The sequence below is a fragment of the Photinus pyralis genome, unplaced genomic scaffold (genome assembly GCF_008802855.1).
Source record: "Photinus pyralis isolate 1611_PpyrPB1 unplaced genomic scaffold, Ppyr1.3 Ppyr1.4_LG9, whole genome shotgun sequence".
Taxonomy (NCBI): domain Eukaryota; kingdom Metazoa; phylum Arthropoda; class Insecta; order Coleoptera; family Lampyridae; genus Photinus; species Photinus pyralis.
In genome coordinates this window covers 19,972,768-19,985,807 of record NW_022170878.1, presented here as the reverse complement: position 1 = coordinate 19,985,807, position 13,040 = coordinate 19,972,768, and the positions used below count along the sequence as shown (strand labels likewise).

General features: G+C 39.6%; 2 protein-coding genes across 4 annotated transcripts; both read right to left on the bottom strand.

Moving 5' to 3' along the window:
• Window positions 1–4,086: 4,086 nt before the first annotated feature.
• On the bottom strand, window positions 4,087–4,604 carry LOC116180877 (serine protease inhibitor I/II-like). Of its 2 annotated transcripts, none has more exons than XM_031501049.1 (3): window positions 4,445–4,604; window positions 4,302–4,389; window positions 4,087–4,251 (listed from the first exon to the last, which is right to left on the bottom strand). In XM_031501049.1, exons 1-3 carry the CDS (start codon window positions 4,587–4,589, stop codon window positions 4,131–4,133), a joined length of 354 nt encoding a protein of 117 aa, XP_031356909.1. In that variant the 5' UTR covers window positions 4,590–4,604; the 3' UTR covers window positions 4,087–4,130. The 2 variants fall into 2 exon arrangements, with proteins under 2 accessions (XP_031356909.1, XP_031356910.1); XM_031501050.1 differs by having other exon boundaries at window positions 4,087–4,248.
• Window positions 4,605–8,873: 4,269 nt separating this feature from the next.
• On the bottom strand, window positions 8,874–9,407 carry LOC116180976 (serine protease inhibitor I/II-like). Of its 2 annotated transcripts, none has more exons than XM_031501172.1 (3): window positions 9,232–9,407; window positions 9,089–9,176; window positions 8,874–9,038 (listed from the first exon to the last, which is right to left on the bottom strand). In XM_031501172.1, the coding sequence occupies exons 1-3, from the start codon at window positions 9,374–9,376 to the stop codon at window positions 8,918–8,920; spliced, it is 354 nt and encodes a 117-aa protein (XP_031357032.1). In that variant the 5' UTR covers window positions 9,377–9,407; the 3' UTR covers window positions 8,874–8,917. The 2 variants fall into 2 exon arrangements, with proteins under 2 accessions (XP_031357032.1, XP_031357033.1); XM_031501173.1 differs by having other exon boundaries at window positions 8,874–9,035.
• Window positions 9,408–13,040: the final 3,633 nt, after the last annotated feature.

The window sequence follows — 13,040 nt, the reverse complement described above, 5'->3', positions numbered from 1 at the left end:
TGCTTAGAATTTTACCAATATTGATACTTGAACATGTAGATAAGTGAAGGTTGTCATTTTTTAGGTGTAAATATATATCTACTGACATTGGAATCATGTCGTCAGTAAACAATTTGTAAAAATAGGTCTTGAGGGCAAAACAAGGTTCTTGGTCAAATGACAGGTTGCTGACAAATAATTTGAAGCTTGAATGATGACGTTGGAACCTTGCAATCATGTCAAGACATACGCTTCACATCTTAAACCTTAAGAAGAAATCCGTGGAAGTTCCCCGACCTCACGCACTTTGAAAAGTAAAAATCTGAATGGCTCGATTCATCTTTTGAGACCTTTAAGACATGAATAAAATGTGCGCTTGAAGTTGCCTGGGGCCTAAAGTTTCCATTCAAGCTGAATCACCCGAATTCAATACTCTAACTAAACGTAACAGCGAACTCCCATGGTCGAGTGCCTGAGGTCCCTCTCTCTACACCTCCTCGATGATCCCATACTTCACGTTTTGCTCTTCCGCAATGAGTTAATTTATTTATTTATTTTTGGTCTTTGTTGATAAGTGGGTAGGGTTTCGGCCAAGGCTGCTCTACCAACCCAACCCACTATACTTTTACAAATATCCATGCCTGAGTCAGGATTCGAACCATAAACCCTTAGTACCGTAGTCGAGCTTTTTTGTATCTCTATCAGAAATTCTCTACGCCCTACCCCGACACCCCCTTTCCTTCATGCATCTTTCGCGACTACTATTTAACGTTAATTAATGCAACGCCGTTCTATTTTTATTCTCATGCCTTCCGCCTGTTTTACATCTTTTCCTTGTCGCGCTTTCTTTTTATATGCCCTTCCTGTACGACGGCTTTCTTTAACTATTTTTTCATTCGAATGTCGCTCTTTTCTTTGCATCTTTATTCTTCACCTTCCTCTCACTTCATCAGTAGGTACTTCTTGTTATGTTTTTTTTTTGCTTACGCATATTTCTCGCCTCTTTTCACTTATTTTCCGAAACTCCTCTATCCACATCTCTTTCATGGCTTCTTTCACAGGTCACGTCACCATGATTGAATGCTCGGATTCATTTCTTCACCCTTCAATTGTATCTTCTTGCTAACCATCTAGGTTTGTGTATACGTTAACGTCCCCATCCTTTCCTTGAGTACTTCTCTTTTTTCTTCACGGCGCCATTCCCGTACAATTGCAGGGTCCGCTCTTCTACGTAGCCGTCTTCGGTTCATGGCATCTTCGGGTGGGCGACAACTGCCCTCATATCCCCGCGGTCTGTTGCGGGATACGGCACAGGGCGATTGGTAGCGTGAGAAAGGTTAGTGGCGTCAGTCTGGCGGAAAATAAGGCGGAATTAATGGTTGTAAGTTTCTGATGAGCTGTATCCGTTTCGTGACGCAGTATTAAAACTCATTACTTGGGGTTCTTAACCACAGAATTTAGGGGTGGACGTCTCGCTGCTCGGTGCGAGCATTCTAGCTTATCGAGCAGGTGGACTGAATTACACATTATTAATGCAATTTGGTATATTCGCCGTATAAAATGCGACATCGTAACGATTACATTTTCTTTTAAATTTAATACTGATCACAATGAACCTTAATTCCATAGTACTCCCTTTCCTTGAGCACAATGTAGCAAATAAAATAAGAAAATGCCCGTGTAGATATGGGATGTCATCTAAACTACGGAAATAAGTCAACCATGTCGCATTTGGCTACTCCGTCATTGCACTCTCTAAAGAGAGCGGAAATCGGTACGTTTTGGGACCTGAACTAAAACCTGAAACGCTGCCCTGGTTTCTAAAGTAAATATGTGAACATCTATAACTTAGAATTGTCACATAAACCCTTTAGTCTGACGCCTGAAATTAACCCTTGAAGGTTTCAGCATATGTTAGAGTCAAACGTTTAGGGTTTAGTACAGACGACTTCGTATTTTGAACTTCCGACCCTTAAGCTTTAGGATACTACCCTTCAAGCTTCCTGTTTCTATATTAAATGCAAGGTCTCAAGTTAGTTTTTAGAATGTATGTATAACCCAGAACCTAAACTACTGTTATTACAGTTCAGAAATCAGTGTACTCTGAAGGGCTTTAGAGATCAGAGCCTCTGTTATGACATTTATCCACTTGCATGACCCTATATGGCCCTGGGGATAGATACCTTCATCGTGTTACTTTGCTTAGACCTTGGCGAGCTGCACTTTAAATAAAATTCGCTTATCGTAAGTTACACTAATAATAACATGTCATAATAATTAGCACAGTACCGATATTGATAATTTCGCAATAGGTAAACAGGTTAAGGTTATCACTTTTCCGTGTTGGCATTTGTTGTTTAAATGTATAGAGATACTAGGGGTTAAATTATATCTTTGGTATCATTTAATTCTTTTTTTTTAATTTTGACGCCTGCTTTCCATGACTTTCCCGTTTCTTTCTTCACATCTCATTCATTTCCACATCTCTGCTACTACTTATTTCCTTTCTCGATTTTCGGTTCTCTACGTTGCCTCTCCATCTAACAACTGATTCTTTCACCCCTTCACGCCTTGGTTTCACTGCTTTCACGCATTATTTACACCTTCCTGATACCTCTTTTATGATTACTTCATCCCTCCGTCTTAAAGGCGTCTTTTCTGCATATTCAATCACGCATATTTTAAGGTTATGTACCTAACCCACCCCTTTCGCTCTTTTTCGATACGTCTTTGATCATGATTTTTTTTAATGCGCCACTTTTCTTTAGGGATCCCTGTCTGCTTTTTGTTCATACTGTTATGAAAACTTCTTACCTGCTCACCATAACATCTATTCCACGTCCTCTTCACGCTTAGTTTCATCACGCCCTTTTCTTTTCGCGGTGCTCTTTAGTAGTTTCCGTAAATATCTCCTTCCCACACCCTTTTTAAGTCTTTTCTACTTTTCCATTATGTCACCCTCAGGCCTTCTCTCTTGCTTCTGGCCTTTTAAAGTTTCCTTAGGGTTCCGTTGTGCCCTTTTACACCTCATTTCTCCACTTCCTCTACCGTTACGTGCCCATTTTCCACACCATCTTCAAGCTTCCTCCGCGTCTCTTTATTGTTGCTTTCATCAATCACGTAAAAATGTATATTACAACGCGGCTCAATTAAACCAATTAAAGAGAAATCAATTTCTAGAACAATTTTTCCGATAATTTTCAATACAAATTTATTTATTTTATTTATTTATTTATTTATTCAAGTTCATGTTAGGGTGCAAAGCACTTACAATTGTCAAAAAAAGGTTTACATGTAAAAGTGTATATAACATGTCAAAAAAAGAACAAAGAAACAATAATACATTAACATTAAATCACACTACCATACATCTAACACGTTTGTAAGTTTCACATGATCCTCAAATTCGTCCAGGGTGTAAAAAGCATGTTCAGTTAGGAATTTTTAATTAATGCACTTGCTCAAAGAGAACCGATCGATATTTCTATACAAACCAAAAATCTTACGTTACCTTAATTATTCTGGAATGGATCGCTTCTCCATGGTACAAAACAGTACGTCCAAAGTGATGGAGCCTTAAAGCTGGGGAATATAGAACGGAACCTGAATCTCCCGAAAGATTACTGGATTGTCTATCTATAGTCTGCTATCAAACAGCTTTCCGTTTTCGCACTATAAGACCAAACAAATTTAATGCTAGACGGTACAACTGCATTAGTTTGTCACTTTTAACTTCCACTTTCGAATTATAATTTTTTATTGATCGATCCACTTCCGTATTAATAACTCTAGCGGTTCGATTAACTACAATCCTTTGAATTTTGTAGACTTACGGACGGTTTTTCACTAGTTTTTTTTTACTCTATGACGGCTCAAGATAAAATTGCTTTGATTACTGTCAATGAGCTAACTTGCTCCACCGGATTTTTACATGTAATTTATTATTTGATAACCGCAACGAGCTCTCTTCGACGGCTCAAGACGAATTCATAAAATTCCTTTCTCTTAGAAACAACTACCCCCCCCCCTTCCCAACAGGATTTGTAGTTTCGGATCAAGAACCTGCCATTTTAGTTCCCGTGGACTAAGCAAAATAAGACAATAGGAGATTACTTAAACAATTTATTGCATTTTATTTGACGTTACACCTCTTAGCATTTGCGGTTAGTACAAATGGTACCCATATTCTTCACGCATTCGCAGTCATTACAATCAACCTTAGTCTTTGTTCCGACCTCGCATTTGCGCAATTCTGCGGAACGCTCACCACTGCTAAGTATAAAAAAAATTAGATAGATAGAAATCTAGAAGAACATACATACCAGGCCATCAAAGTACACGCGAGGTGGCCATTATTACAGTTGCAGTTGTTACATTCATTTTCCTTGTAAGGCACTCCCTCCTGGCAAACTGTAAGCGAAGTCTAAGCTTCTCTTGTAAAATTCGCTTATTCACAAACACTTACCGAACTCGTCACTTGCGAAGGCGCAAGCGATGCAGAAGACGGCTAAAACGAGCAGTTGAACCTTCATCGTGTTACTTTGCTTGGACATTGGCGAACTGAGGTTTATATACAATTCCTTTATCGTAAATTGCACTAACAATGACATAATTAACGCCTGATCTTTACACAGCACTGTACCAACATTGATAATTAAGCAACAAACAAGTTAAGGTTATCATTTTTCCGGATTGCCATTTTTTGTGTAACTGAATAAAGATATAGGGGGTTAAATTATATCTTGGGTAAACAATTTGTAAAACAATAGGTGAAACTAGGCGGTGCAGTTTTGATGTAGGTAGATAAATGTTCAAAATACATTGACACAATACCCTGGCAGGTTTATCTTCTGACAAATAAGTTTGAAAACTGAAGGATATTTTCGGAACATTTAATCTTGAACCCTGTAGATAAAGATTTAAACGGTGAAGGGCTTAGCACTTATGCGCTTTGAGAAGTTTAGATAGTTCGATTAATCTTAATCTTAATTGAGAACGGGTCAGAAACCAGAGGTTCCTTCTACACTTTGTTTGGTGAGACGATTTAAACCCCACATGATTATTGATTGTCTTCTAGACCCTATCGAGAGATAACCTTTGGACAGTTAGATCATCCAATTCTTCTTTTCAATGCTGACGTCTGCTTTTCATGACCTTTCAGGTCCGTTCTTCACATGTCATTCATTTATACTTCTTCGCCACCCCTTCATCTCTGCTTCATTGTGTTTCCTTACACCCCGCTTACTTTTGCGGTTCTGTCAGATATTCGTTACTTCCGCTTTACACCTTCTTGAAGCTTCTTTCCAATCTCCTTCTCTTTTCATCTCTTAAGCCGTTTTCACGTAGTTATCACGCCGTCTTCATATATTTGTTAAGCTGGACTCATTTGTCTCTCATTTCTTTCAAGCTTCCTTTTCCCTTTTCCTCATGCACCATTCGCAATTGTTTCATGTTCATCGCGCGACTACTCCACATCACTCTCCTTAACGTCATTTCCCTTAACCTCCCCTCTTTTCTAATCCATATGACTCCTCGCATCCTTCTTTCACGCCTGCTGAAACTTACTTCGCGTCTATTCTATGACTATATTCCTTAAAGGTTTTTTTCTTTGCTCTTCAGTCTAGTCTCTGTGCGTCCTTCCTCAACTACCCGCTTCAATTTTTCTCCTCTCTTTGTTCCATACCTCCATCACCTTTCCCTAGCCTCCTTTCCGTATCATTTTTTTTAAGTTCACACTTCATTCTTTCCCCTTCACTTATATTTCCGACAGCTCCTGCCTTCACGTGAATCCTCTCCAAAACTATATTACGCCTTGTCCCGATTACCTTTTTTTAACGTTCTACTATATCATCCGCGCGAGTGGTTTTTCCTGACCGTTTCATCCATGTTTTGTTTACACATTCATACCCCATTCGAGACCCAATACCCTTCACCCCTTACCTTGAGCACTAGAGAGCAAAACAAAGACTAATACGCGTCAATACACGGGATTCCACCTTACAGAAATCAATCAGAAAAGATCCTGTCGCATCCTGGTATCCTGTCTTTGTACTCCCTAATGAAAGCGGAAGTTGAAACTTTGGGACCTTGTACCAAAGCACCTGTTTTGCGTCACGAAATCCACTAGATATAACGAACACACCCTTACAGGCGCTTCGTTACTAAAAGCCGTAACCTCTGGATACATTGACTTATCTTTCAAGAGTTGCGCAGAATAAATTGCGTTAATGTGTACCGCACAGTTACAACCGCTGATAGTAAAAAAAAAAAGCTACCGTTACAATTGATCAGTTTTGTAACCGTTCCCGTTTAAATTATCTTTGCCTCATCAGAAAGCTCTCGTTACTTGAAAGATGAGGGAAAATTTATTTATTATTCGCAATACAATGAAAAACCAAGATTAAAATGAGCCAGGTCGCCGAAGTGTAAGAAAATAAGGAAACCTTTTGCTTGCCATTTCCATCACACAATGGGTGGTTTTTTTCGAAATTTTAACCCAGTCAATTATAGGTAGGGATAATTACTTATAACTAATTAGAGGTGTTGCAGAAAACGGCGTCTGTTTGGAACGTGCTTAGTGTTATTTGAAACGCGCTTATTTATCTTGATGTTTGAGCCAGGTTCCAGGTTTTGTCACGTCGGGGAACCGAAAAATTAATTAATGAAGGATTTATTTTGGGGCAGTTTGTACGAGTTGGTTGTGATGGCTGCAAAATCCAGGTTTTCCATCCCGGATTTCCCGAATCTTATATAAGGTGACAGCGTTATGAAGGAGGGATCTTTTCATCTTTGATCGTTTGGGTTTAGTTGTTTTCAGTGGTCCAAAGACGTAATTATTACCGTACCCTTTGATTTTTAAAGTGTCTGTTTAATACCTTTATCGCCGTTTATTATATGAGGGGAGGGGTGTTTACTGTCCTCTGTTTTTATTCCCGTTCCCGCTTTGATAAAATGTGGATTTCCAAGGTATACGGCTACCGTATACTCATTCAATACCTGAGTGGCCGTTGCTCTGATTGATCCGTCGTCCTTGACCAGGAGCAAGGAGGAACAACTTTTACAACATAAACCCTTAGTCTGACACCTGAAATTTGACGCGCCGTTTACGAATGGAGCACATATTTTGGTTCTTAACATGAAGATCCAAACCATACAGATGTAAACCAGTTCAGACTGAAGCTTTCACAAATCCAGATAGAGAATTTCTGAGGTTTTAATGTAGAACTTCCAGGTTGTATGCAAGCAAGCCTCTTATACCTATAACCAAATTGAACTCATTTTTAGTGGTCGAACCGTCACTACAACATTCATTCAGGGAATGCCTAATTTTTGAAAAATTTGGCAGTTCTGAATACGAACATGACCGTACACTATCTTTATGAAGACAGTTTATGGCATGGAATTTCTTTTTTGAACTCTAAGTCCCACCACCACTAACAAAACTTTAATTTTCACGATGTAACTATTGGGTTATTAATAAAATTCACACTTGAACTCAACCTGGAACACCATGGTATTAAGGAAATTCGCGGTTTCCTTTGGTTCCACTAACTACCTACAACCCTTAAGATGTAGACTTGCGGGCGGTTTTTCACTAAATTTAAATACGATTTCTTTAACCTGACCTCTATGACGGGCCAAGACAAAATTGCTCTCCGATTACTCGCAATTAGCTAACTCGCTTTACCGCGGACCTTTCCGTAATTAATTACTTGTTACCTGCAATGGGCTTCTCGTCGACGGCTCAAAACAAATTCATTAATTTCCCCTGTCTTAGAAACAAACTAGTCCCTCACCTACCATCTTTCAATGCCAATTAGCTATTTTATTAACGCCCGGGTATGATTCAGTGCTATCTACTGTATTTTGTGTCAAGACCCTCAGCTTATCGCGCCAAAGTTTTGCTACCTAACTTTATCACGCAAATAAAAAATTCTATGACGCGTGCTACAAGAAATGAAAAAACGCGTAATTCATTTGGAAGATTATTGACTTAGAAGAAACTTAAAATAACCAAATTGTGAACTACTAACCGTCTAATAGAACCGCCTTTTCTAACACTGAGCTACTCAAACACAATTTTAAGTAAACAACCCCATTAAAGGTCCCAGGTTTTACCTACTTTTTCTAAATGAGTCCAAACGTAAGTATTTTATGTATTACAATTACAACCAATTAAAAAAAAATCAATTTCTAGATCAATTTTTCTGATTACTTTCAATACAAATTAATGCACTTGCTCAAAGAGAACCGATCGTTATTTCTCTACAAACCAAAAATCTTACGTTACCTTAATTATTTTGGAATGGATTGTTTCTCCATGGTACAAAACAGTAGGTCCGAAAGGATGGCGCCTTATAACAGGGCAATATAGAACGGAACCTGAATCTCCCGAAAAATTACTGGATTGTCTATCTATAGTCTGCTATCAAATTGCTTTCGGTTTTCGCACTATAAAACCGAACACGGTTAAACTGTATTAGTTTGTCACATTTAACTTCCGCTTTCAAATTATAATTTTTTATTGATCGATCTACTTCCGTATTAATAACTTTCGCGGTTCGATTAACTACAACCCTTCGAATTTCGTAGACTTATGGGCGATTTTTCAATAATTTCTTTTTACTCTATGACGGCTCAAGACAAAATTGCTGTCAATGAACTAACTTGCTCCATCGCGTTTTTACACAATTAATTATTTGATAACCGCGACGAGCTCTCTTTGACGGCTTAAGACGAATTCATCCACTCTTATAAACTACCCCCTCCCTCCGCCCTTTTTAAACAGGATTTGTAGTTTCGGTTTCGGATCAAGAACCTGACATTTGAGTACCAGTTATGGCATTCTTAGATCTTTGTGTAGGTGATGGCTTAACCAGAATAAAACAATAGGCTATTACTTAAACAATTTATTACGTTTTATTTGAAGTTACACCTCTTAGCATTTGCGGTTAGTACAAATGGTACCCATATTCTTCACGCATTCGCAGTCATTACAATCAACCTTAGTCTTTGTTCCGACCTCGCATTTGCGCAATTCTGCGGAACGCTCACCACTGCTAAGTATAAAAAAAATTAGATAGATAGAAATCTAGAAGAACATACATACCAGGCCATCAAAGTACACGCGAGGTGGCCATTATTACAGTTGCAGTTGTTACATTCATTTTCCTTGTAAGGCACTCCCTCCTGGCAAACTGTAAGCGAAGTCTAAGCTTCTCTTATAAAATTTGCTTATTCACAAACACTTACCGAACTCGTCACTTGCGAAGGCGCAGGCGATGCAGAAGACGGCCAAAACGAGCAGTTGAACCTTCATCGTGTTACTTTGCTTGGACATTGGCGAACTGAGGTTTATATACAATTCCTTTATCGTAAATTGCACTAACAATGACATAATTAACGCTTGATCTTTATACAGCACTGTACCAACATTGATAATTTGGCAAAAATCAAGTTAAGGTTATCATTTTTCTTCGAATTGCTACATTTCGTGCAAATAAGAGAGAGATATTGGAGGTTAAATTATATCATTAGTAAACAATTTGTGAAATAATAGGTGAAAATAGAGGGGTGCCGTTTTGATGTAGGTAGATCAGGTTTCACAACTTGAAGTCATGCCTCCAAGTCTGAACCACGTAACTAAAGACTTCAAACGTTCAATGGCTTAGGATTCTAGTTCCTTAAGTACCTTACAAGGTACGCCCCCGCCTTGAGGTATAATTAGATTGTTCGATTAATCTTAACAATAATAGTAGCACAGAGAGGAACGGGTTAGGAACCAAGGGTTCTTTTCACACTTCGTTGATTTAGAACCCACATGACTCGTGATGATCTTTCGGGCCCTATATCAGGAGATAACCTTTAAATCATTCGATGAACTTGACGTTAGTTCCAAAGAAAGGTTTCAGTAAACAGATTAGGAAGCGTACACTGTCAATGTCATTATCACTGACCACTAATTCTAAACATGCATCCGGCATTTATGGATGACTCTTGGTTCAGTCAACCAACAAAATACGCCCCAAAATCATTATTTACGCCTAAGACCTCAATTTGGTATTCATCAAGAATTTTGGCAGAAAGGTGCCAACATAGACATAAATTTTGTTGTGGTAACATCCAGCATTTTCGATTCCATGTGTTGTACATATTTTCTTTGTGTTTCTTCACTTCTGCTTTACACCTCTTCTTCCTTTCTCTCTTTTCATCTCTTCTCGCTTCAACGTAATCACGTCTACTTAATGTATTTAATAAGCTCGACTGTTTTCTTTCCCCATTTCTTCGCCTCTTCACCCTCCACATCATGTATATCCTTCCACCGATGAGAGGCGCCTCTACACTTTTTCCATAATGTACCAAAAAATGGTGACTCTGATATTGGAGGTATGTTAATCTCCCGGTTTGTGTGCCGGGGGAGGCTGTGCGGACGGGTCGAAAACGGGATTTATTTGAGCGCAGCAGAGGGGATGTTTAGTGAACCCCAAATAACCCCCCATTGAAAAAACTAACATGGCGCAAGCTCGGGCAACTTTTGGAATATGCAATTTCGCGCGTCAGCTATTGTACCTACAGCCGAATTAGCTTGATGTTCTAGTCGTGCTGACCATATGGACCGTGTGTGCCATCTTACGTCAACGATCAGCATTAGTTTGGCGAAATATAGAGTTGCTGCTTTTTTACCAAAAATCGACTGCATCAAAATTTCTCGGGAAAACACTTTTTCTTATTAATTTTGGGGCGTAGAATCCAAAACATTTCGTACTTTTTCGATCAGACTCCTCAATCAAAAGCTATAGACTAGAAACCAATTTCGAAAGAAAATTCAAAAGGCTGTAACTTTTGAACTAGTAGCCCAATCTTGGAACTGTTTGAAATTATCGATTCTACAGGCCACATTCTATAAGAAAATTTTTTTTCCGGGTCGATCTGAGACAATTTTTTTTTCGGGCCTCAAAAAAAGGCAGTGTAAAACCTTCCTTTTTTACCAAAAATCGACTGCACCAAAATTTCTCGGGAAAACACTTTTTCTTATTAATTTTGGTGCGTAGAATCCAAAACAATTGGTACTTTTTCGATCAGACTTCTCAATCAAAAGTTATAGACTAGAAACCAATTTCGAAAGAAAATTCAAAGGGCTGTAACTTTTGAACTAGAAGCCCAATCTTGGAACTGTTTGAAATTATGGATTCTACAGGCCACATTCTATAAGAAAAATTTTTTTCCGGGTCGATCTGAGAATTTTTTCTTCGGGCCTCAAAAAAAGGCAGTGTGTAACTTTCCTTTTTTACCAAAAATCGACTGCACCAAAATTTCTCGGGAAAACACTTTTATTAAAAAAAATTGCAAGGCTTTAAGGCTTCAGGGATTCAAGGCTTCACAGGTTCAGGGCTTCAAGGACTTCAGGGATTCAAGACTTCAGGGCTTCAAGGCTTCAAGGCTTCTAGATTTCAAGGTTTCACGGCCTCACGGCTTCAGGGCTCCAGGGCTTCAGGACTGAAGGGCTTCAGAGCTTCAGGGCTTCAAGGATTCAGGGATTCACGGCTTCAGCTGGTGTTCAAAGCTTCAAGGCTTCACGGCTTCAAAGCTTCACGGCTTCACGGTTTCAAGGCTTTAAGGCTTCAGGGATTCAAGGCTTCACAGGTTCAGGGCTTCAAGGACTTCAGGGATTCAAGACTTCAGGGCTTCAAGGCTTCAAGGCTTCTAGACATCAAGGCTTCTAGGTTTCACGGCCTCACGGCTTCAGGGCTCCAGGGCTTCAGGACTGAAGGGCTTCAGAGCTTCAGGGCTTCAAGGATTCAGGGATTCACGGCTTCAGCTGGTGTTCAAAGCTTCAAGGCTTCACGGCTTCAAAGCTTCACGGCTTCACGGTTTCAAGGCTTTAAGGCTTCAGGGATTCAAGGCTTCACAGGTTCAGGGCTTCAAGGACTTCAGGGATTCAAGACTTCAGGGCTTCAAGGCTTCAAGGCTTCTAGACTTCAAGGCTTCTAGGTTTCACGGCCTCCCGGCTTCAGGGCTCCAGGGCTTCAGGACTGAAGGGCTTCAGAACTTCAGGGCTTCAAGGATTCAGGGCTTCACGGCTTCAGCTGGTGTTCAAAGCTTCAAGGCTTCACGGCTTCAAAGCTTCACGGCTTCACGGTTTCAAGGCTTAATGGCTTCAGGGTTTCAGGGCTTCAAGGCTTAAAGGATTCAAGGCTTTAGGGCTTCCGGCTCCAAGGCTTCAATGCCTCAAGGCTTCAAGGCTTCAAAACTTCAAGGCTCTTCGGCTAGGGGTTTGCACCGTAAAATATACTCAAAGCTTCAAGGCTTCAAGACTTCAAGGTTTCAAGGACTCAAGGCTTCAAGGCGTCAATGTTTCAAGTGTTCAAGGCTTCAAAGCTTCTATGCTTCTCGGCTAGAGGTTTGCACCGTATACTCAAGACTTCGAGACTTCAAGATTTCAAGACTTCAAGACTCTAAGACTCTAAGACTCCAAGACTCCAAGACTCCAAGACTCCCAAGACCCCAAGACCCCAAGACCTCCAAAGATAATGAAAATTCCAAACTTTTAAATCTAAAATGCAACACGACTTGAAATTATTCAAAAGCTCACCTTTCAACATGTAGTCAACCCACCTTAACTTTAATCTGACGCGCTCGAGTATTTCGATTTTGTTGATACTATTCTGATGGGCTGCCCTAGACCCACGATCCAATATTAAGAGCTTATATGTGGTGGAGGCAGTCACTGTCCCCGCCTCCGGACCGTGCTTTTCTTTTACTGCACTAGTCGGAATGTAGATAAAATAATACTCTTCCCTCGATGATCTTGGTGATTTCTTTCGCAAGCAAGATCCAAATTTACTTGACAGCTTAGCGTCGTCCTTTACAGAAAAAGGAAAAATTGGTCTTATAATCAACACTCTCCTAACTTTGATTAACTTTTCTTTCAAATCTTGCACCCGGATTGTGTGTATATTACAATAACAACCTTTTACCACTCGAAGGCAATTCTAACTAGATCGTTAACGTATCCCCTTTTCGCTCGAAAATGAACGCTACTTGAACTTCTTTAAATCGCA